This window comes from Amphibalanus amphitrite, unplaced genomic scaffold (assembly GCF_019059575.1).
Source record: "Amphibalanus amphitrite isolate SeventyFive unplaced genomic scaffold, NRLGWU_Aamphi_draft 000513F_arrow, whole genome shotgun sequence".
Classification (NCBI taxonomy): domain Eukaryota; kingdom Metazoa; phylum Arthropoda; class Thecostraca; order Balanomorpha; family Balanidae; genus Amphibalanus; species Amphibalanus amphitrite.
In genome coordinates, this window is record NW_024882007.1 from 415,595 (window position 1) to 437,891 (window position 22,297).

Here is a 22,297-nt window from a genome sequence, read left to right on the forward strand (position 1 = left end):
CATAGCTGCCGTCTGGTAAGATTGCGAGTACAGGACGACCTCTCTAGTGACTTCTCTGGGTTGTCCTACAAAATATACCTCGCCTTTTCTTACGTAAAGCACAATGATCACCAGTGACCTACCAGACCTTGTGCAATACGACCCTGACTAGCGACTTCTGTAACTTAAAACACATGCACGATCCCGTTACATATCACATCCATCACAACCACATCAAAGCACAACCTTCCATAAAAATTGCATAACATTCCAATAATTCAGTGACCTCTCTGACCCTGGTGACCTCTCTGACCTTGAGAGGGATGGCCCAGACGTAGTGTGTCTGACATATGAGCTCCGTGAGGTTGTCCGCGTCGTCCGTCTGAAGGCTGGTGATGTTCCCCACGTGATCACCCTGATCCGTCTCATCTGAAGACAGCCGAAAAACGGGACGGTTAGGGGCGGTGGCGGACTTGACAGCAGTGATATGGGAAATGTAGAGTTCTGTCATCGATGCTAATTGGTGACTGGCGGATTGTATAAAGCAATGACGTAATCATCCCGTCAATTCATAAGCCATGCAATTCATTAACATGCCTACGGCTGAAAGTGGGCCGTCGTGAGAAAATGCGACTGGATGCCACGACCATGGCACGTAGACTTCAAGATTTGAGCTAGGCAGTTTGGGTCTGCGACGCGTAAACTTTAGTAGTCATCTGGCATTTTCGATGACTTTATTACATAGATCAGCCACTGCAACTTTGATCTGGAGCGACTGGCTTCTGAGTTCTGATATTATGTTGACTGGAGCAGTCCGGATAGCCTCATGCTCGCCGTTGGGTATCTGACGGGTTACTGCGATTTTACTGCGCTCTGGTTACTGCGCTCGGCGCTGGTCTGATACGTTACGGAGGGACCGCGCTGACGGCGGCGGTGGCAGCGGCGAGGGTGGCTTATTTATTTATTTACCGGGCGAGCCGAGCGGATCCGGAGAGTCGTCGCTCGCTCCGCGGTCGTTGGATATGCACGGAATCTTCAGCGATTTCTCGTAGATCAGTGCCTGGAACAGTACAGAAGGCGTTAGGTGACAGCGCAATGATAATGACACTACGACGCATTAGGTTAACACAGAACAAGTCAGATGAAGACAAGAGCTACATAATACGCAATGAGTTTTCTAGGTCAGAGCAGGATAGTGTGATGCGCCAAAGTTGCGGGTGGAAGCAGATAATCAGCTAGCTACAGCTGGGGCTTACTTGTTTGGTGTCTTAGCCATAGGCTATCGAGGTATTTGCTCGAAAGGAACTCACTTCAATTTTCGTAGTTTCCTGAACTCAGACATGTTGGACAGAAAAGGGACTATAAACACAGAACATTTACATAGCCAAGCGAAATTCGATTTTCGTGGAATAGGACGAAACAGCTACTTTTCTGTCCCGTGAAAAGGTGCACGCGTGAATTCTACCAACTTTATTCCTCTCCCTCACTCAACTCTCTTTCTCTCTTCCTTCCTTTCTCGCTACCACTCTGAGTCCCCTCCCTGCTCTTCCCTTCTCTCCCATTATGACAACACGTCGTTCGAACAATCAGCCCCACTAACAGTGTTTTACAAACCCTGTTCTGTGCCGTTCGCTCCTTCCCACCACTCCCGCCTCATCCATCAGTACCCGACACACCAGCCCGTCAAACTGTCATCATCTAAACAATGGCCCTGTGACCCCACCCCGCCCGGCGGCACTGCCGGCTGAGCCAGACAGCAGCCATTCATCGGCAGGTGCTGGTACAGCCCGCTGAGATAACTGCCATATCTTCCTGAATATCCACACAACAAAGCTTTCACACAGAAACATATTAGCTCCCCCCGAGATATCCTGGCTAGAAGTTCCTTTCACCACCGCGACTGCAGAAGATAGGGATCCGTCGTACAATGTGATCATTCAAAGATCGGGATCTTTCTGACAAACACACACTCACTGATACACAACAGATCATTTTCGCCTGACCACAGCCCATCGTTCATCGATCTTAAGTCGAACCGCCTTGACACAGCTCGGTTCGAGTCCAGCCGCGCTGTCGACGGACCAACGTAAACCTTCAGCAGACTAATATACGAGCACGCGCGCCGTTGGCCACAACACCGCCGTGCCGCCGAGCCATGAGTGATGACTACTGAACGCTGGGGCGGCGCAGGAGATGTGGGTGACACAGAGGCCACACCGGGGTGTTTGGGGAAACCGGACAGCCGTGTTTATTGCACTATCGACGGAAGTCGCCGGTAACAGCAGACGGCAGGGCGATCCTGCGCGGTTAGTTGCGGTCCTGCCTTTCCTCCCTTCCCTGTTGACCCAGAGGAGACCCAGAGGTCGAGACTCGAGACAGCGGATACGTGTGACATGTTTTCCACCCAGCGGGGCGCTGGGTGGATGTGACCGCCGAGTCGATAGCTGAGGCCACCGTGCGGCTGCCGTGCGGCCAGTTTTTGCGGGGAACACCGACTCCACTCCCTCGAGGTTCCTGTCCGCCCCCGATGACTCAGAGTCACTGACTCGGTGAGTCAGAGTCACGGACTCAGTGAGTCAGAGTGGTTCAGCGGGAACTCGGGGCGGAGACTATGTAGATATGTGGCCGGAAGGAGACACGCCGGTCCGTATCTCTCACCCACGTCCGTCAGATATAACTCCTCGTCCGGCAGGATGGGGTTTTGGTTTAAACTACCGCTACCCCCGGAAACTTTGTAATTACTAAACCGCACGACCTGCGAAAAACCTGCTGAACGCTACAAAAAAAAAAAAACGCTTATCTGCATCGCGCTTCGCCACGGTGCTTAGCAGCTTGAACCAACAACAAATCACACAGGGTTCATGACCATCAAACTCAAGCCGAACAGTACAACCCAACATCAAAACTGGGCCACAATTTCACTGTGAGAAGAGGTTCTATCATCCAGCCTGAACAACTGGACGACTGCCTACCCACCCGCCTGGCTACTACCGCACCTCGCCCCGCTGTCCACCGGGTCACCCAGCTATGAGCTAGCTCTCCACCAAGAATCACCGCCCGCTCGTTACTCACCTGGATCTCGCTGCGGAGTCGGACTCCCTCCGTCACCATGACGTGTGTACAGCACTGAGAGAAGGTGCCCTGCGCCAGCGCCGCTACCAGGGCCACCACCGACATGACGAAGCCGTTGGCCAGGAACTGCTGCACGGTCGGGTACAGGTACTGCGGACATAGTCGGTGGGGAGGACGGCCGTCAGATTCTGAGTGAGATGACCTGACGAGCTGCTAGAGAGGCCGCTGGTAGGTCAACAATCAGCTGTGTCCTCGTGACAAGCTGAGCATCAAGACTGGATGCCGTGCTGGATGGCATAGTGACAATTATTTTCTCGAGGTGCGAGCTAACCTGTTATACGGGAAAGAAGCTGCGATCTAGCGCTACCACTGGACAGGGAAGTGATCGGCAAACCAGAGTCGCCTAGCAACCGACGACAGGTGTAAATAAACCCAGATTTTTGCCGCCCCTCCTTCGCACGATAAGTCTACACTAAACTGTTTACTCTGGCATACCCAACCCCATGGGAAGCTACGTTGATAGAGGCCGTCCCTCCCCTCATCGATAACATGATCTTAAGCGTAGCTTGTCTCTTATACCGGATAAAGCGTGGAGCGAAAAGAGGCATTCGTTAATAGTATAAATATTAATATAACCTTCAGGCAAATCCACAGCTTGAATGTCAGCATTACAGAACAAACCTAAGCTGGTTTGCAAACCTGAAACAATGACTTCTGCACTTAGCTCTCAGCGCATGCTGGGTCGGGGAGAGAGAGAAAGAGAGAGAGAGAGAGAGAGAGAGAGAGAGAGAAAGAGAGAGAAAGAGAGAGAAAGAGAGAGAGAGAGAGAGAGAGAGAGAGAGAGAGAGAGAGAGAGAGAGAGAGAGAGAGAGAGAGAGAGAGATGAGAGAGAGGTGAGAGAGTGGGGGAGTGGAGGGACAGGGAGAGGGAGAGGGAGAGGAGAAGGAGAGGGAAAGGGAGAAGGAGAGAGAGAGAGAGAGAGAGAGAGAGAGAGAGAGAGAGAGAGAGAGAGAGAGAGAGAGAGAGAGAGAGAGAGAGAGAGAGAAAGAGAGAGAGAGAGAGAGAGGAGAGACAGACGGAGACGGAGACAGAGATAGAGAAAAAAAGAGACGCAACACGAGTGTTCAGTGTGATTTGTATTCGTCTCTTTCTCTGTCCGTTCGTCCAGCTGCACTCATGTGCAGCCTTCACGGCTCCATTGTGTATTCCCATATGTCTGCGTGTCCGTCTGCCCGTGTGTCTGCACTGCGTCTGTCCGTCTGTCCGTCGGTTTACCGTCTGTCGACACCGTCGGCCGGTTGCCGCTCATACAGACAGACCAGGCCCCACCCTTCACCTCCGTCTCCGTGTGACCCGTCACCTCCCCTCCCTTCTGCCCAGTCCGGTCCTCACACGCTGCAACCACACCTCACCGGCCGCGGCTAGCAGCAGAGAGGAGCCGGCGGCGGCGGCGGCGGCGGCGGCGGGGCGCGGCGACACCTCCGCTCGGTACGGCTATGTACCGTGCAGCACCGCCCAGGGCCGGGCAGGGGGTGGTGACAGCACCGCACAAACACCAGTCATGAGCCACCGCCGCCGGGCCGCCCGGACACCCATACTCACCCCGTCCCGTTCGAGAAAATCGGTAGGCAGCGTGCCGGCCCGATGGCGCATCACGAACTCGACGATGTTGCGCAGTGCCAGCGGTGCCACGAATCCCACCATGTCGCCGCACAGTTTGAGGAAGCCACCGAGTAGCAGCCGGCTGCGGTGGGTGCGCCACACCACCCGCCAGAGGCTCAGCTGCCGACCGGCGCCCGACAGACCCTGCCCGGCGCCAGAGGACCAGCACGGTCAGAGCAGTCACATGGAGCAGGGATAGGAGGTGCTGTGGGCAAAACGTCCGTGAGAGCTACATAATGGGTGATTAACAGCGGCATAATCACTTGCAATGGATCTTGATTCTTGCATTGTTTGAGACGAAATATTGTTCTTACAGTTAGAGAAACGAGGCAAGTGCAACAGCGACCTTTAGCAAAATACGATTGAATATGGGAACCGGTGCATGCTTATTGCTATGTACATGTTTCCAAGCAAATACTTGCCTTTTCCCTGTTGAGATGCTTGCTAAATCTTTCATAATGAGGGAGCGTTCCCTCTCCCGGCGGCAAACTATGAACAGAAAACATGCGGTCAGCTATATGTATATAGTCTTCCAAACAATGGCAAATTAAAGACAGTGCACCAGCAGTAGCACCAGATGCTCGTACCTACGTAGAACTACACTAATTCCTACTAGACGAGCCAGTACAAAACAATCATCATTTTCACCGATGACAAACATTCAACCAGAAAAAAGTAAATGAAAGACGAAATTCGATTGATGGAGGATAACCAGATACGGACTGTCTCTACGGATCGCCATACTTCCTCGCCCCTCTCGCCCCCCCCCCCCCCCTCCTCCCTCTCCCTCACTCGCCGCCACTGCGACTGACCTGCCAAGGTTGTGGAACTCTATGGGCCAACGGTTGCCGAGGCGCAGCAGGCCGATGATCCATGAAAAGGTCACCTTCTCGGCGGCACTGGCGAACGGGTGCTTGTAGGCGAACTCGTTCAGATCCACGCCGTCCGATTCGGCGTTCAGCTGATACGAGCTACACATGTAACGCTGAAATACAGACACGATGGCGGTCAGTATCCCACCAGTCAAGTCAGTCAAGTCAGTCAAGGTCAATCATTTTTTTCTGTGATTTTTAGGGAACAGACTGAAGCATCTCCTCGAGTAAGGAGCACATTCGAAAGCTTTGTCTCCGCTTGTCTAAGGAGAATCGAGTGATGTTCTACAATCGGCACCTCATGGCATCGAAAAAAAAAAACGGAATAGGTCGTTCCAACAGGTCATTCCAACCGGAAACATTGGTATGCGGTGGGCAATTACCCAGTGAGACCAAAGTAAACGAACTCGGCACATTGATTGGGTGCAACGGTTGCCGACTGCCGTATTGTCGTATTATACGAGTACACAGCAAACATAACTCACGGGCGGCACCCAAAGGAAGTACAAATCCGCCTCGAGATCATATATTCCCATTGCGAAAACAAACCATGCAACAGTGTTAAATGTTTATAAGGCCTTCGTTTAAAAGCGGTGCTTGTGTTTTCGCTTCTCTTCGTTTTCGTTTTCGTTTTCATTTCGTGGCAACATGGGTCTAGGTAACACATCTGAATGATGCATGACATTTACCACTAACCAAAACTGTGTACGACGTAGGGTTCGAACACCAGTCGTTCCTGCGCCGAATTGCATGTGGATTGTGGAATGCCGATATTTCCATCACCAAAGCACGCCTCACATACCGCGTCTCAATCTACGTAATTTATGTAGCAGAACCCGTCCCTTCGTTCACAACCTGTCCAGATGCTATCGGCCAGTACGGAGCCGCGCACTAGTGCTACGTATCAACCGGTCACGCAGCCGGCCCTAACGTCCGACTAAACCAGTCTACCACGGGACAGTCACTGTCACGACAACCGACCAGCCCGGCGCGGCCGTCCGGCGGTCGGTAGCAGAGGACGTCAGTTTTATAGGCGCGGCTTCCGGACAGGAGACGGAAACCATGGCCGCTATTGCCATAGATCGTCATCATGTGGGATGAGTGGCGGCGAGTCGTCCATGACTGGGAGCCAGGTTGAGCTGGATCAACAATGACTGTTGCACGCAGGGGCTTAGAGGAGCTTCGTTCGAAGCCACGGTCATCTTCGCACGACTGTTTATGACCAGGGTGTCACCTGTCGACTGTCAAACCATTCACGGGCGTTCAACGTTAAACGTTCCACTAAAGCGCCCCGGAGAGGAGCCGTCGTCTGTTCTGCATTGTCATAGCTTGCTTGGGACGATCATTGAGCTAACAGGAACAGTGGCGAGACCATTTGTATGCATGCGTTTCCTTGAAGGCCACGTAACACAGTAATTCACTGCTGGCTAAATTGACTTTCATCAACCGCTTTTCATGCTAGATTTCCAACAAAAGGTACAAAGCATTTCGTCAGCATCTACCCGATAAAACATTTCCTAAGCAAACGAAATACCTAAGGATGCAAAAACGTAACAATTTGATCTTGCCTTCTTCAATCTTCAATCACGATAAGGAAAAGGGGAACTACCCCCGCCACGCTGTCGAGAAGCTGCGCTAGCCACGCCGTCTCCTTCGACATTACAGGACACGCTGTGAGGATATCGGGGCAGAAGGGGAGGGGAGGGGGGTTTCCGCCACTGACGACAGTGACGTCACACGTCACAGGGGGAGGGGGGATGCAGCGTGGACAGATAGCACAGCCTGCCGGCGGCGGCTGCAGCCGCACGGCCGGAGCCGTGCTGCAGCGGGCGACATGGGCCGGCGCGACCGACGAGAGACCGCGACCACATCAAGGTCGGGCCGTCGCCACCGCCGCCGCCGACCACCGCCCAATCCCCTCCCACCGTCCCGTCATCACCCACCGACCACCGCCCGGAGGACGGTCAGACCTCTGAACAAGCCTACCAACGGGTGTAACCCGGGGGACGGCAATGATGAGTAACGGGTGACGAGTATCTCCACCCGACCCGCGGGTCAAAGGTCAGCAGAATTTTACACTCTGATACATGCATGCTGCAGAAGCCGCTAACTGGTTGTTTGGTGTTTTTTTTCAGCCACCGTGAAATCTGCGGGCCGAGTAGGAAATATGGTCTGCGGTCTAGCTAAACGGGGTTGTTTTAGAGTTCCGTATGTTTTGGATAATATGAGGAAGATGAAGGTTACAGTTCAATGTTGAAAATGCCTGTTGGGTAGACAGGCCCGCGATGCATAGCTGCATAGCGGTACGGCATGTCCCTGGGTAAAACAATGCTCGGGTAGCTGCAATAGGATGCCAGAGCTGCCGAAACTGGAAGAAAAAAGGCTAGGCAAGAAGAGAAAAGTAGGTACATTTACATACATCCACACCACCGCATCCAACAGTGAGGGATCCTGAATGTAAAAGAACAAACGTGACTATCGAATTCCCGAATTTAAAGATTACTCTCCGACGGTCTCTAAACCTAACGTCTGACTGACCTTTCACTTGTAAGTGATCTGCCATCGCCTCACACTCATCTCTAAAGTCCGTATCCTTCAGCTGCCAACGCTCATCTCTCGCTACTCTGGGTATCATGCAGGTATCAGCTGACCAAGGACAAGCCTCTGGTTCTGTTCATAGTCACCCGCCACCCGGCCCGCCCAGCTATCTGCTGCATTTTATCCACACCCCAGCGGCCCAGCCCACCGGCTAACTAGGGCGTCACGCAGCCACCCGAGCTGTCAGCACGCGGCGCATCTATCAGTCGCGGAGAGACGCCTGATGGCGGTGCGGCTCACTTCAGACCCGTCAGCTCGCCGCCGCCGCTCTCATCCGCTCCTCACGGAGTGACGCCCGCCCGGCCGGCCGGCGCCGTCACGGCCGTGACGCGGTGCGGCGTGACGGCCGTGACGGCACGCGTCACGTCATCTGCACGGGACAGTGACAGCGCGGCCATGAAAAGGGGAGCGAGTACGCGCCGGTTATTGATCAGCGCTATGGCGCAATAGTCCAAAATAATGCCTCAGATTTTTTGAAGAGGCGATGTAATTAGCAGTTGGCTTTGACGGTCTTCCTTTCACATTCAACGGTTCTGAGCCACGTCTTCAATTTCTTTTACCAGTGACCAGTGAGATCACTACCTCATATCTTCTCGCGATCCATGACCCATGGCACCGTCACCACTTATCCATGACTCTGTTAGACCTCAACCAGCCACCTCAGCTGACGGTCCATCCAGGCCACCATTAGCGCGTTGGCACCACACATGATAAGCACTCCCCGTGTCACTGAAAGGCACCGGTGACACTCTGGGTCACTCGCAGTGACACTCCCTGGAGCTGCGTGCGTCACTGCACAGCCGGTGACGCGTCACGGCGACCGTGACAAAGTGACGAAGTGAGCGGTCAGCGATGCAGTGTGCCATCAAACGGCCGCGCTACCCGGTATATCCTGTTTACGTGTGGGCGGGCGATTAAAAAAGTGGCTGGTGAGCAGACTTGTAAACGACTCTGAGTTGATTCGTGAATCGACTCAGAATCAAACCGTTTTTCGATGAGTCGTGAGTTGATTCGAATCACTTCATCGAGGAACTTGATGAGTCATGAGTTGATTCGAATCGATTAAATTTAGCATCATGAGTCATTTGATGAATCGATTCAAATTTTCAGACTCAAACAAAGAATCGACTCAAAAAAATTTGAGTCGTTTACAAGTCACCATCAACACCCTAATAATCAATGCTAGATCACCCCCTCAGCTTTAGCCATCACTTAACTCCATATTTCAGACTTACAAGAGCCTCAGAGGCTCAGGCACAGGCGCCTAATGAGCCAAAAGCATTTGGCAGTTGGTAGGTACTTAGTCTTACCAAACCAAGTACCTGCTACACTACCTAGGTACGGTGTACCTACATTTTACATGTCAGAAGTCAGAATTGACACCTGCGGCTGCCTCCCCTTCTCCCAGTCCCAATTTGGTCCCAATAATCAATCAACAGCATAAGAGTTTGGGCGTCTATAGAGTCAAATACGCCCAAACTACCTATAGCCTATAAACTACCTATAGGCTGTGCTATAATATAAATAAACTCACCTATAAACCGCAAAATTGCGATGCTCAACTGCCAATAAACCACAAAATGCACATTTTCCATGAAATAGAAGTTTAAAAAGAAACTTGTCTTATGACATCATAGAATCTTCAGAATAATGTAAAGGAGCGGCTTTGAAATATTTCCTCAGCGATCTCCATTCGCCTTAAATATGTACTATGAGTGACGTCATGAATTCGAGAATAGAATGTGAAAGTCATAGTATGTTTTAAGAAAACTACATTAATGGCGCAGTTAATAACTTTCACGTCTGAATCTCGTGACAACTTGGCCGGATGACGTTGCCCGAATTGCACCAATGGCAATTTATTTTTACCAAAAGAGCCACTTGGTCAGTGCCCCGGTGCTCCTGATATCGATTAATATTCAATGACGTCATTTTCAATCTAAAATTGTAGACTAACAATATTTTTTATATTCCTTCATTTTAATCTCCACGTTGAGCCAACATAAATGGTAAGTGACGGATGGGCTCTATCTAGCTGGCAGCCAGTTGGCACTGCTAAACTACGGTGCCGTTTGGAGAATGTATATTGTATACCTACATCAACATTAACTACTTTCAATGAGTCTCAACTCAAGATCATATCTGATTCTGAGGCCTGAGCCACTCATGCAAGGTCATGGCCTCCTAGTGGCCCATGGAGTCCCTGCTGATGCTGGATATTTCACAGGTGGGATTAATCCTATTTTTGAGGTTGTACTGTTTGAATAATTTTATCTGATAAGTAAGAAGTAGTAACATTTGTCTCATTATCATGTAGAAAAAGTTTGATAAAAAAAAACATGAATGCCCCTCGGAACTTGTGCTTTTGAATTTTCAAATAAGACTTTCTAGGTAATAATAGGAGATAGGTTACTATGCTACTCCTTAGTCCTTACTTATATTATAATTGTCTCTCAGAGTTACTTACAAATTTATCTGACATTGCACTGTTGACTGTTGAGTGTTGAAGATCGGTAGGTGTAAGGTAGGTAGGGTAGACCGGGGCAAGTCGCCCCGCCGAGGTAAAACGCCTCACCGATGTTTCTCGGAACTGGCAGGGTTCTGGGGAAACATCATCTCTTCTATAAAACGTGCACTATATGATCATTATATGAGCAGACTGGAAAGAAATTGTGATGACTCTTTCGGGAGATATAGCTAAAAAAGTGTTTTTTGAGTGATTTTTATGTTTTGTTGTCAGATTATGAATCATGGCGTTCTTTTATGGTCCACATTAGGTTAACGACTTTTATGTATTTTGAACAACTATTGTCTGACGCTTATCATGCCGGGTTGGTTCGTGTTAAATTATGTCTTACTGGAGTGCAAGGCGTTGTTCTCTGACCGAACTACGTGATGGGGTAAAACGCCCCAGAAGGTCGCGGGGCAAAAAGCCCCTGGGGCGTTTTACCTCTTGTGTTGTTGGGGCTACCCACTTTCTAATGTTCGGTAGCTGGCGAACAGTAAGTTTCTATGCCTTTATGTGTATTTTTCTCAGCAACTGGATGGCAAAGGAAGTATTTTGTTAGCATTTGCATTGCAATAATTTATTATTTGGTCTTATGAGGTAGGTGAAAAACCTGCTCATACAACAGTGTCATATGCTGAGCACCTGAAAGGATGGAATGTGCTAACTTCAGTGCCGTGCCTCCAGAGGTCTAACGGACCTCTCACATAAGATTTAGCCAACTACCATGTTAAATCTTTAATCTAAGGTATGGGGCTACTTGCCCCAGGCCGTGGGGCGTTTTGCCCTGGGGTTGGGGCAAAATGCCCCATTTGCAGTTGCTTCACAAATCACTTCCTAGCTTGGAGTCCGATCATAAGTGAATCAATTTGAGGGGTGCAATTTAAAGTAAAATGTCCAAAGAACGCATTGAGCACAAATTTGGCCTTTCAGGTGATGTGGGACAAAATTTATGTAGCAAAATAAATTATCTGGGGCGTCTTGCCCCAGGCTACCCTACCTATTTACCTAGTCCTACTAGGTAGGTAGCTGCTTGAATCTTTGGTCAAGGCTACTATGCTGCTTAATACAATTGTGGTATGCGGCATATTCATTTTATCATAGCTTTGAGTCAAATAATCAACAAATGCCTATAGTGAGTCATGGGTTGAATGAAATAAGTTCAATAAAAATGTCGTGTGAGTCATGAGTTGATTTGAATCGATTCATCAAAATGTGTGAGTCATGAGTTGATTCGAATCATTCCCTTGGCTAGTTGCTCGAGTCATGAGTTGATTCGAATCATTTTATCGAGGAACTTGTTGAGTCATGAGTTGATTCGAATCAATTAAATTTAACATCATGAGTCGTTTGCTGAATCGATTCAAATTTCCAGACTCAAACAAAGAATCGACTCAAAAAAAATTTGAGTCGTTTACAAGTCTGCTGGTGAGGCGACGCAGACGCGTCCCACAAGGCCAGTTTATGTGAGAGATGATCAGTTTGACCGTCGATAAATTGAATATTGATAACGATAATTGAGGGTTAGATATGACTGGCTCGTCCGGCCTAAGTGCGCTGTTTTCGGGGCAGACGCACACCAGACGCGCAAAATTCAATTTGCGAGATGCAGAACATCATTTTGCGAGTCACGCAGTTGTAGAGAAAAATGCCATATCACTCACACTCAACTACGCAGCAAATACGCCGAGTGAAAAAAAAAAAAAATGATGCGAGCACACAGTGCCATCGTCAAAAAAGCGTTGTATCATGCCTATAAAAAATATAGGCATGTCCCAGTAGCGGACATGCACGGGCATATAGGCATATAGGCATTATCAAAAACATGGACGCAAGCCCAGACATAATTACCGACCTAGCTGGCATGATTCATGCTATCTATGACATAGGCTATTTAAAAGACGGAAACGACGGTATAGCATCAACTACGCCACATCATGCACCTATAGCCCAAATCACAAACAGGGTCCAGCACATGCAGCATCATCTCTCCTCCACATCGAATGTGAGCCATCAGCTATAAAGCACCAATGCAAATTGAACCGCTGAAATACGCTCGACATGACGCTGCGCAAACAGGCGTGAGAACAGTCACAACCACGGACAATTTTCTGGACTAACCCAAACGTTACGTCGCATCTCTCATGCACGACTGATGCATGAGAGCCTGTGATGATCCAGGCCAAAACACGCCCGTGAGATGTTTGGCTTTACAGAGTCCGCTGCGTAATACGGCAGGGCACGTCTCGCGGGAGCCATTACAGAAGTGAGTCAAATGCCGCGCATAACTCGACCATGGCCGTCAGTTTTCACTGTGAAAACTACCAGACGGGTGTTATCCAATTCGGAAGGCCTTCTGATGAAAAACGGCATGGCTGACTGAAACTCAATGTCAACACACTGATAGTGTTGACAGATGCTTATTCAGAGCGATAATTTGATTCGTGCATGGTCTGGGTTTATTTGATTTTCACACAGCGGGGCCCAAACCGAGATGCGCCGACGGTGTTGAACGATAAAACAGGCACAAGCCGCTATTGAAGAGTCACTGACCGAGCGGTATGTTCTAAAATGCTGCAGAAAGGCCACCGCGGCAGACGCTGCAGTGAGGAAGCTCTGGTGTCGCATTCCACCACAGCCCCTCCCTCACACAGACTATACACAGACGTCCAAACCGGCATCAGCCATCATCATCATCATCATCATCATCATCATTTATTTCGTTTGGAACTCCGTATTCACGGCTATTCTGTCCAAGTGTCAATACATAAATACATATACGCTGAATGGTAAAGATGTTAAAGGAAAAAAAAGTACAGCACATATGACGTGGTATCACACATTATAAGAGCCTAAAGCGCCCTCCTAAAGCGCCTGCGACACCCAGCAGACGTTTTACTGTCACGCACATCCAGGGCCAGTGAGTTCCAGCGTGCAACGGCGCGGTATCGGAAGAACCGCCGCGCCTGCTCGGTGCGGGGTTTCGGCAGCTGGAGCAGGTCGCTCTCAGTGGCACGAGTCTCCCTACTAGAGACGTCACTGCGGCGCTCGAGCCGCTCCGAGAGACACCTCGGCGCACTGGTATTGTTAACCAAGTAGTGAACAACACCGCAGTCACTCTCCGCCACAAGCTCGTCTATCTGGGGCCACCCGAGCTCCTCCAACAGCGGAGTCACGTGTGCTGAGCGGCGCGCTCCCATAACCACCTGTGCGCAGTGATTAATAACTCGCTGCACGCGGCGACGCTGAACAACGCCACAGCCCGACCAGACCGACAAACAGTAGCGGATGTGGGGGAAGATCAGCATCTCAACGATCAGTTTCTTCACTTCTTTCGGTAAGCATCGCGAAGATTTACACAGTCCTCCTAATGTGGCGTAGCATCGGCGAATCACCTCCGTCACATGTGGCTCAAAGGTCAAGCCAGAGTCGACAATTACACCCAATACCTTAATGCTAGCGGAAGTTTGAATAACATCATCTCCAAACTGTACATTAAAATCAAAGTCAAGCTGCCTCCTACGTGATTTTACAACTAACAGTTCGGTCTTTTTGGGGTTGATTTTTAGGCAGTTTTGGACAAACCAATGACTCGCAATGTCTAAAGTACATTCGGTATCTGTCTTGAGCTCTAAAATTCGCTTCGGTGATGCTAGATGTAAAAACTGAACGTCATCGGCGTACATCACTATTTTGGAGTCGACATAAGACGCAAGATCGTTTGAAAATAGCAAAAATAAGATCGGTCCCAAAAGTGATCCCTGTATCACGCCGTGGGTGATTGGCTTCACCTCCTCACCACCCCGCACCATCTGACACCTGTCACTCAGCCAGTCACGGAACCAGTGTGCGCTAATGCCGTACCAGCCCAGCTTTTCCAGGAGCCGGGGATGCTGGACACTGTCAAAAGCCTTGCTAGTGTCGGCGGTCGTGAGAGAACCGATGAGACCGTCATCCAGACCATCCATGAGAAAACTGACAGTATCCAGCACCGCCGACTCCGTGGATCGGCCGGGCCGGAAGCCGTGCTGCACCTCGGAGAGAATATTGTGCGTGAGCAGGTAAGTCATCAGCTGACCGCAAACAACACTCTCAGCGACCTTAGCAACAGTTGACAGGAGCGACAGCGGACGATAGTTAGACGGGTCATCCATCGAGCCAGACTTATGCAACGGTATGACATGAGCCACTTTCCAGTCGGCGGGTAACTTTCCAGACACCAGCGACGAGTTAATGACCTTTAACAGATGCGGGCCTATCACTGGGAAAGTCATGCGCAGCATACCTATCGTGATACCGTCACCACCACTCGCATTAGACGCTGACATACGTTTCACGGCAGCTGACAGCTCTGACAGTGTCACGGGGTGGACGCGGAAAGCGCCGCTGACCACGCGAGGCGGCCGCGGCGGCAGCGGCTCGGTCACGCGCTGCGCCTCCTCCAGCGCGGCGGCCACGCTCGGGCCGACCGACGCGAAGTACTCGTTTAGTCTGTCAGCCCAGCGAGGGCCACTCGGAGATGAAGACGCAGAAGACGCTCCGGCTCTAGGTGACAACAGTGCATTAATATGTCACAACAGTGCATTAATACCCGCCCAGAGAGCGCCTCTTCATTTCGTCTGACTGCAGTGGTCATCTAATCCGCCCGTTTAACCCATCTAACCGAGCCTTTACTGCCCAAACAGTCTTCAGTGCGGCTGGGGCAGCGGCGGGGGCCGGCGCCGACCCACGGCGGAGGTCGGCGCCGCCGCCGACCCACCAGTGAATGGAACGACGCGTGCCGTGACGGCGCCGGACCCCGCGCCGCCGCCGCTGACGAGTGGAACCCAGTACACTTCCGACCCGACCAGCACACAGTCACAGTGAATGGCGGACACAGTCGAAACACGGACGGCCGGAAAACGGTCGGTACCAAACACGGTCAAATACAGGCCACTCGGTCTGAACAGTCGGCGGTCAAAACCGGAAAACCGGGACACGGAAACTGGCCGAGCCGGCGACCAAGCCTGCTTCGTGTGAAGGGTAGTAGTATTGAGGAGGTCGATCGAGGAGCTGTGTGGTGAAGCCTTACGTGGTGGAGTCTGTACTGAGACGGCTGTAGAGACGTGGTTTGCTATCAGGCTGGAGGGATGGGTTCGCCGTGATGGTTTAGTGACGGGTCCATTAGCTCCATCGAACAAATAACACGTCTGTCAGATCCGGTGACGTTTCAACGAGCTCATACAATATTCATCGGCTCTCCCGTCTTCAAACGGTGGCGGCCTGAATCAAACGATCACTACAACCACCCCGCCCAGTAACATAAATTCGGAATTCATAACACCACGCTGCAGCTACTGTGCAGACCAGAGTTCCATCTCACACCGATGTTTACAAACACCACCGACCGTCGATAGGCATGGGAAAGTTTCGGTGCACATTTCCCGGCCTCCGCCGTTCACTGCCAATGGCAGCGATGGTTTACACACACGTACGTCGTCGGGTCAGCGGTGCAGGGTGTGGCCGTGCAGTGCTCCTCCCGGCTGCAGCGGCACGGCTGACAGAGTCGACTGTGACGAATTGTGCAGACTCGCATCATTAACCCCGAGAGGACCCCATAACACGGTACACCGACCAGCAGTGTACGCGGAACTGCTACGCGTCAGGGCGATTTAAATTATAGCAGAGATCTGCCTCCAGTGAGGGCGGTAATAGATGGGTTTGGGACGATCCCTCACTGAGTTGATTAATGTGATGGATCTCGGTGTTTATTTTTAGAGGCATTGGCGAAATCCGCAATTTGATCAGGCAATCTGCTTCCTCACATAAAACCTGCGCTATGTTTAGTAATGTAGATCGCATGATATTTGGCATCGTCCTAACGGTAAGCCCTAACGGTAAACGACATATCGCAGCTTTCTCGCCGCTCCCACCCGAATAAAGCCAATACCCAGACCTGTCCCATGGCCTTGACCCGAGCTGACACAGACACACCTAACCTGAGCTCTTCCAAACCAAACGCAGAGCCCTGCACTAGCTGTTGCGATGACCCGAGATTCCCTTCCCACACCGACTCAAGCTCAAGACCTTGACTCAAATCCCCCCCCCCCCCCCCACCCGGTACTCACCTCCACAAACGCGAAGTACACCTCGAGCGCCGTGAGCGCCGCGTACACGAACATCGTGGCCCACGTGGCGAGCACCCGCACGTGGCGCACGTCCAGGCCGTCCACACTCAGGTAGAAGTGCGCCTTGCACGCGCCGACGGCGGCCGCCAGCCCGCAATAGAGCAGGTTGGCCAGCAGCCGGCCGGGCGCCGCATCCCGCTCACTCAGTCCGGTGAGTGCTGTGACGGCAAAAATGCCGAGCAGCGCGGCAGCCGGGGCGGCCCACACGTGCGGCCGTCTCTCTGCGGCGTACCAGTCAGCCAGCACGGCGTCCATGAGGGCGGCCAGCGAGAACAGCGCCACGGCCAGCGCCAGCAGCCAGCGCGCCGAGTGCAGGCTGAAGCGGCGCGGCGGCGGCGGCGGGCCGCTGCGCCGCTGCCGGCGCGCCGTGTGCCACACGACGGCCATCACCAGCACCAATAGTGAGTAGGTGACGCCGGCCGCGGCGGTGACCAGGTCCAGCCGGCACGGGTCGTCCCACCGGGCCGGCCGCCGGCCGCCGCACACCGCCTCCATGCCGCTGGCGGGCGGGAGCCGTCACCGACGAGCGGGCGGGTCAGACGACGGAGACCATCGGCAGGGCGACGGACGGGCGGCGGTGAGAGGTGGGGTGACCGACAGGGACGGAGCGGTGCGATGGCGTTCCTGAAACGGACAGTAAACGGTCAGAGACGGTAGGGCATGGGGGAACGTGGCACGGCAACACGAGCCAACACGAGGAAACATGGCGCGAGCTTCTTACATTGCATATTTGTTCTCACACATGCACGTTGCACACTGCACACTACACAGTACAGTTCTAGCACTGCAGTAACCGGTTTGCAGTGAGATGCAGCCAGACGATTTCCTATATGACGCCGCTGGGTGAAAGCACAACATAATATGATGAACATTGAACAGGTCATGGCCTTCAAGACTCAAAGAACTGCCACAGAATAACCAACAAAGATTTACGCGCAGTCATTGGTTGGTTACGTTTTGCCGCAGAAAATCTGTCATTCAGAAAGTAGGTCACAGCAATTAAGTTTCATGGACCGACCTGATCAGTAGCACATTGGAGATGATCTAAGCCATGTGACTCAGTCCACCTTCGCTTTAGAAATGCCGTCTTTTGACCCGATAATGGACAGTGTTGTCCGAGCGTCGGCGCTATTTGGAAAACTTCCATCAATCAGTCTGACTTTATTGAGGCACTGGGTCGCTATTTCCCCGCAAGTCACGGTGCGCCTCCAGATGACCGTGATCCCAGGGGCCAGGCTCGCTCGCCTGGGATCTGCGAGCGGGCAGAGCGGCTGTGCGACCCATGTCACCGTGCGGTAACCTGATCGCCAGTGAGAGCCAGCCACCGCGAGAGCCCGGCTGAGAGCTGCGCAAAAACGCCAACAGCCGCCGCTGAGAGTGGATCACAAGCGGCGGAGCGTCGCACATTGGCGTCACCCCATTAATGACCGGGACGCCACTGAGTAATACAAAGACCCGCTACCGGGCTGAATTGACCGGTCGGCCCGGCGGACTGGACGGCGCAGCAGCCGAGTTCCGTGGGATGAGTCACGGTGCGTGACTAACTCTCTGGGCCTGGCCCGGGCCTAGCCGTACCCCAAGGTCACCCGGCACGTGCTGTTGGAATGGGCCGGGGATCCCCGCCGTGCACCGCCTCCGCCCCGGGCTAAACTCGGCCGGCGAGCGACATATTTACAACGGCGCATACAACAGCCGTCCGACCCGTATTGTGAAAGTAAGCGACAAGGCGGGACCAGCCGGCCAGGCGACCGACTGGCCGACCGTCCGGCCCCCAGACAGGGTCAATGAACCCGCCCGGGTTCATCCTCGGTCGGTGTCCCTGACAAGGATGTAAGAGCGAGCCCAGCAACTGGATAGGAATACCGAGCTGCTGGCCTCCGTGGATCTCAACACATGATCTCGGCTAGATGAATCCAATCAGACCTCAACCCAACACCGACTCGAATACCGAGCTCCGATGAGCGCCGGAGGCCGCAGCCGAACGTCGACGGGCGTCCGGCTCTCCTCAGCTGACCAGCAGTGACCAGCTCCGCTCGTCCAGATACTGACCACACAGCTCGGGCGGTAACCAGTTGAGCCAATCAGTCCGGCACGCCGCCGCACCCGCTGTCATAGATCGGAGAGTGTGATCAGTGATCACCTCACCCCACATCCGCCTTCGGAGCGGGTCATGGGAGAGGGAGAGAGGGAGAGGAGGGAGAGAGAAAGGCCGGAGCCACACAAATAATTAATCTTTAAAACTTGCCGCGTTTCGCGATTTCTCTGGGGATCAGGAGTCCAGGACGGCAGCTGCGGTAGTGCTGTATAGGACATGTAATTAACCTCCGAAAATGCGTACTGGTTGTGACCTCTAGCGCGAACATGATCGTCTCCCCTGACCTCAGCGTAGTGCGGTTGCGGAGACGGTTAAAATTATCATCGGCGCCCATAGCGGTGCGGAGCTTGTTAAAATTATCACCGCCGGACCGGATGGTATGTGCTGACATGACCCACCACTGACATAGATCGGACAACATGACACGGACCCCTCCAACTGCCGTCCGCCCGCGGCGGGGACGGGGGCGGGGGCGGGGGCGGCGCCGCTCGTCAGCCGCCCTGTCCTGACCTCACAGCACGTGTGACCGCGTGTGAGCCACAGACACCATGCGCGCGGAGAGGGCCCCCGGCGGCGTCAGATACGGTGGCAATGGTGAGCTCATGCGGCGATTGGACGGCGGACACCCGTCAAATCCGGCGGCGTCACAGATAACAGCGGCTCCAGACGGCTGGCGGCGCGACAGGAACTGCTGAATGGACGCGTGCTGCGTAGCAAGAGCGGTGCTTGCATATAACGATAACCCATGAGCGTTTCTTATATAACGCGAATATTTAGAGCAGAAGTCAGAACCCCTCACTGGCCCATCATACGCACTTAAGCCGTTTGGAGAACCCAATCACTTGTTACTTGGCCCACATGTGCCCGTATGGAAAACCTTACCACTATATAGACGGTCAAACGATTGGGTTTATGCCTGCAGCGACCAGGCGAGCTGCTGAATATTACCGAAGCCTTGGTGGGGTCACGGAGCTCCAGGACGCCATGGAACAAAGAAACGATTGAGTCAGTGGAGCACGTTATTCCGCGGTATGAGTGTGAAGTTTTCCGATCGACACAACCGACATGACAAATAATGCATTCGCGACACCACTTGCTTCCTGTCTTGGTTAGTTTGCGGTTGGTATATTGTGTAAACTACCGAGGTGGACTTCTATTGTGGTTAAGTTTGTGCCGCAGCTGATTACTCCTGTCGAAAGCCCATGCAGACCTCCGGTTGCACTGGACAGTTTAAAACCATACACCGGTTTTACATCAGTTACATCACTTACACCAGTTACAAAACAGTGTGTGGCTGTTATCCCGGCTTATTCATGCCGTTCTAGTAGAACTCCAAAATCAAATGTACCAGATTGTCTTGTTTTGACAGTGATAGAGTGACAGCGACCTGTCTACAATGACAGTGTAAACATTTCCGGCAGAATCGGTCGAGACAGACACCTTGGTCCAGTCCGAAAGAAACTTTCTACAAAGACCCTGAATTACAGCAAGAACTTATAAAAATAAATATTGTTCTGATGAACGACACTGGCCGGTGTCGTCTTCGAAATCCTCCCTGTTCGACCTTATCAGGATCGCCCCATGATCACGGTTTTAGTAAAAAAAAAGGCGGTTGTCGCTTTCGCTGGCGTCACATCTGTTGTAAAAGGATACCCGTGAGAAAGGGAATGACCTACATAGTTCTAAACGAGCCGTCTCGAAATAATCACCTTGTGTTGCTTACCGAAATACAACGGTACACGACTCTCGAGTAGGGGAGAGTGGGGAAAGATGCCCAGGGTTTTGCTATGTCATATATTATTCGAAAATGACGATCGGACAGTAAAAACTTGGAGCTTCAACGGAAGCCGACATCATTTTTCTCCAAAAATATCACACTTTCGTGCCTGAAATATGATAACTTTTTTGATATTAAGCATTTTCCTGAAGAAGTGAAAGGGGGCATCTTACCCCACAGGGTGGGAAAGACGCCCCCTGGCGTTGGGGAAGATGCCCCCTGCACAATAAGTGGCATAAATGGGCACGTGAATCGCCTGTACGAATCAGTAGTCCCTTCGAGCTTGCAGTAGACACCAAACGTCATCGTAAGGGCCCTCAAAAGTAGTCGTAAGGGTCATCGTTAGGGCCATCCTAGTCCAGCGTGGCCAAACAAGCCTCCGTGGTGGCGTTCGGAGACCACTGTGGGGCCCTTAAAGGTCTTCATGATGCTTGAGGGCCCTCGAGCCCATCGTGGGGACCTCAGATGCCAGCGCGGCCCGTGGAGCCAACGTGGGAGCCCTCAAAGGATGTCGTGAGGGGCCCTGGAGCCAATAATGGGGCCCACAGAGGCCGTCGTGAGGGCTCTCAGAGTCAGATGCCGCCCAAAAAGTCGCTGTACGTGGGCTGAGAGACCGTCATGGGGAGCACCCGACCGTACTCGGCTCTCAATAGTCCCAGATCGGCTTTAGTCTCTCATCACAAGTATGTAATAAATGATTTGACGGGCTGCTTGACGGACAGCCTACGGATTTAGGGGGGCGTCTTTCCCCATCAAGACAGGGGGCATCTTACCCCAAGGTACCAAAGTAACATTAAATCAGTACAATTTGTTAGCCATAAAACTACACCCTGAAACAAACTGTTTGGGACACAGTACACGCATGCTAATGTACCACGACTATAGCAAGGGACGCAAAAATTATCTACCTTCTTTGATATTTACAATGTTTTAACACCAAAATATTTTTTGAAAGTAGCAAATAAAAAACATGCAATCACCAGCCAGCCGTTGCCCAACTGAGCTTCGCCAATTTTTGTGCAGTTAACAAGGCAGGCTTCCGCTTTACGCTAAGAACATTAATTTCCAGGTTCGATTCTTTGTTTCGCCGCTAAAGGGGTTGGGGCGTCTTTCCCACCCTGGGCATCTTACCCCACTCTCCCCTACATACACAGCTTTGGTATTCGCAGTTAAATCGATAGATATTTTGATCAGATACACCTTTGAATCGTTTTTCTGCATTTCAGTTGGCGATGTATAAATTTGTCTTTACCGATATCTAGCTGGTTATAAAGAACCCGTTTGGAGCAAGATCTCACAAGGATAAATCAGCACGGTATAAACACTAGGTCACTCAGTGCAGCTGTATGCTACACTGTCCAAGAATTTAATCAAACCAGTCATGAACAGCGTCCCAGTATGCTGCCGCTATGGCCGGGAGCCGTGTCTATCAATATGTATCGGTGTTGCCGTGAGCCCTGAGGAGGCGTGATCTCAGCTTAGCCGTCACGGCCCGTTGGTTCGCGGGCCGGCGGCGCGGCCGTTTTCCGATTAGGAGCTGGCACTGTCACTGAACCGAGCCGTGTGAAA

At 52.0% G+C, this 22,297-nt stretch overlaps 1 protein-coding gene across 1 annotated transcript in view; it reads right to left on the minus strand.

The window, feature by feature from the left end:
- Window positions 1-22,297, minus strand: part of LOC122393043 (ATP-binding cassette sub-family C member 8-like) — a 42,795-nt gene that overhangs the window by 17,288 nt on the left and 3,210 nt on the right. Inside the window, exons 2-8 of the mRNA XM_043388624.1 lie at window positions 16,797-17,480; window positions 5,526-5,698; window positions 5,136-5,202; window positions 4,654-4,857; window positions 3,052-3,201; window positions 949-1,039; window positions 293-408 (exon numbers count right to left, since the gene is read on the minus strand). Of these exons, the coding sequence (XP_043244559.1) occupies window positions 293-408; window positions 949-1,039; window positions 3,052-3,201; window positions 4,654-4,857; window positions 5,136-5,202; window positions 5,526-5,698; window positions 16,797-17,351 (1,356 nt within the window). The 5' untranslated portion in view covers window positions 17,352-17,480. The remainder of the gene's footprint in view (window positions 1-292; window positions 409-948; window positions 1,040-3,051; window positions 3,202-4,653; window positions 4,858-5,135; window positions 5,203-5,525; window positions 5,699-16,796; window positions 17,481-22,297) is intronic.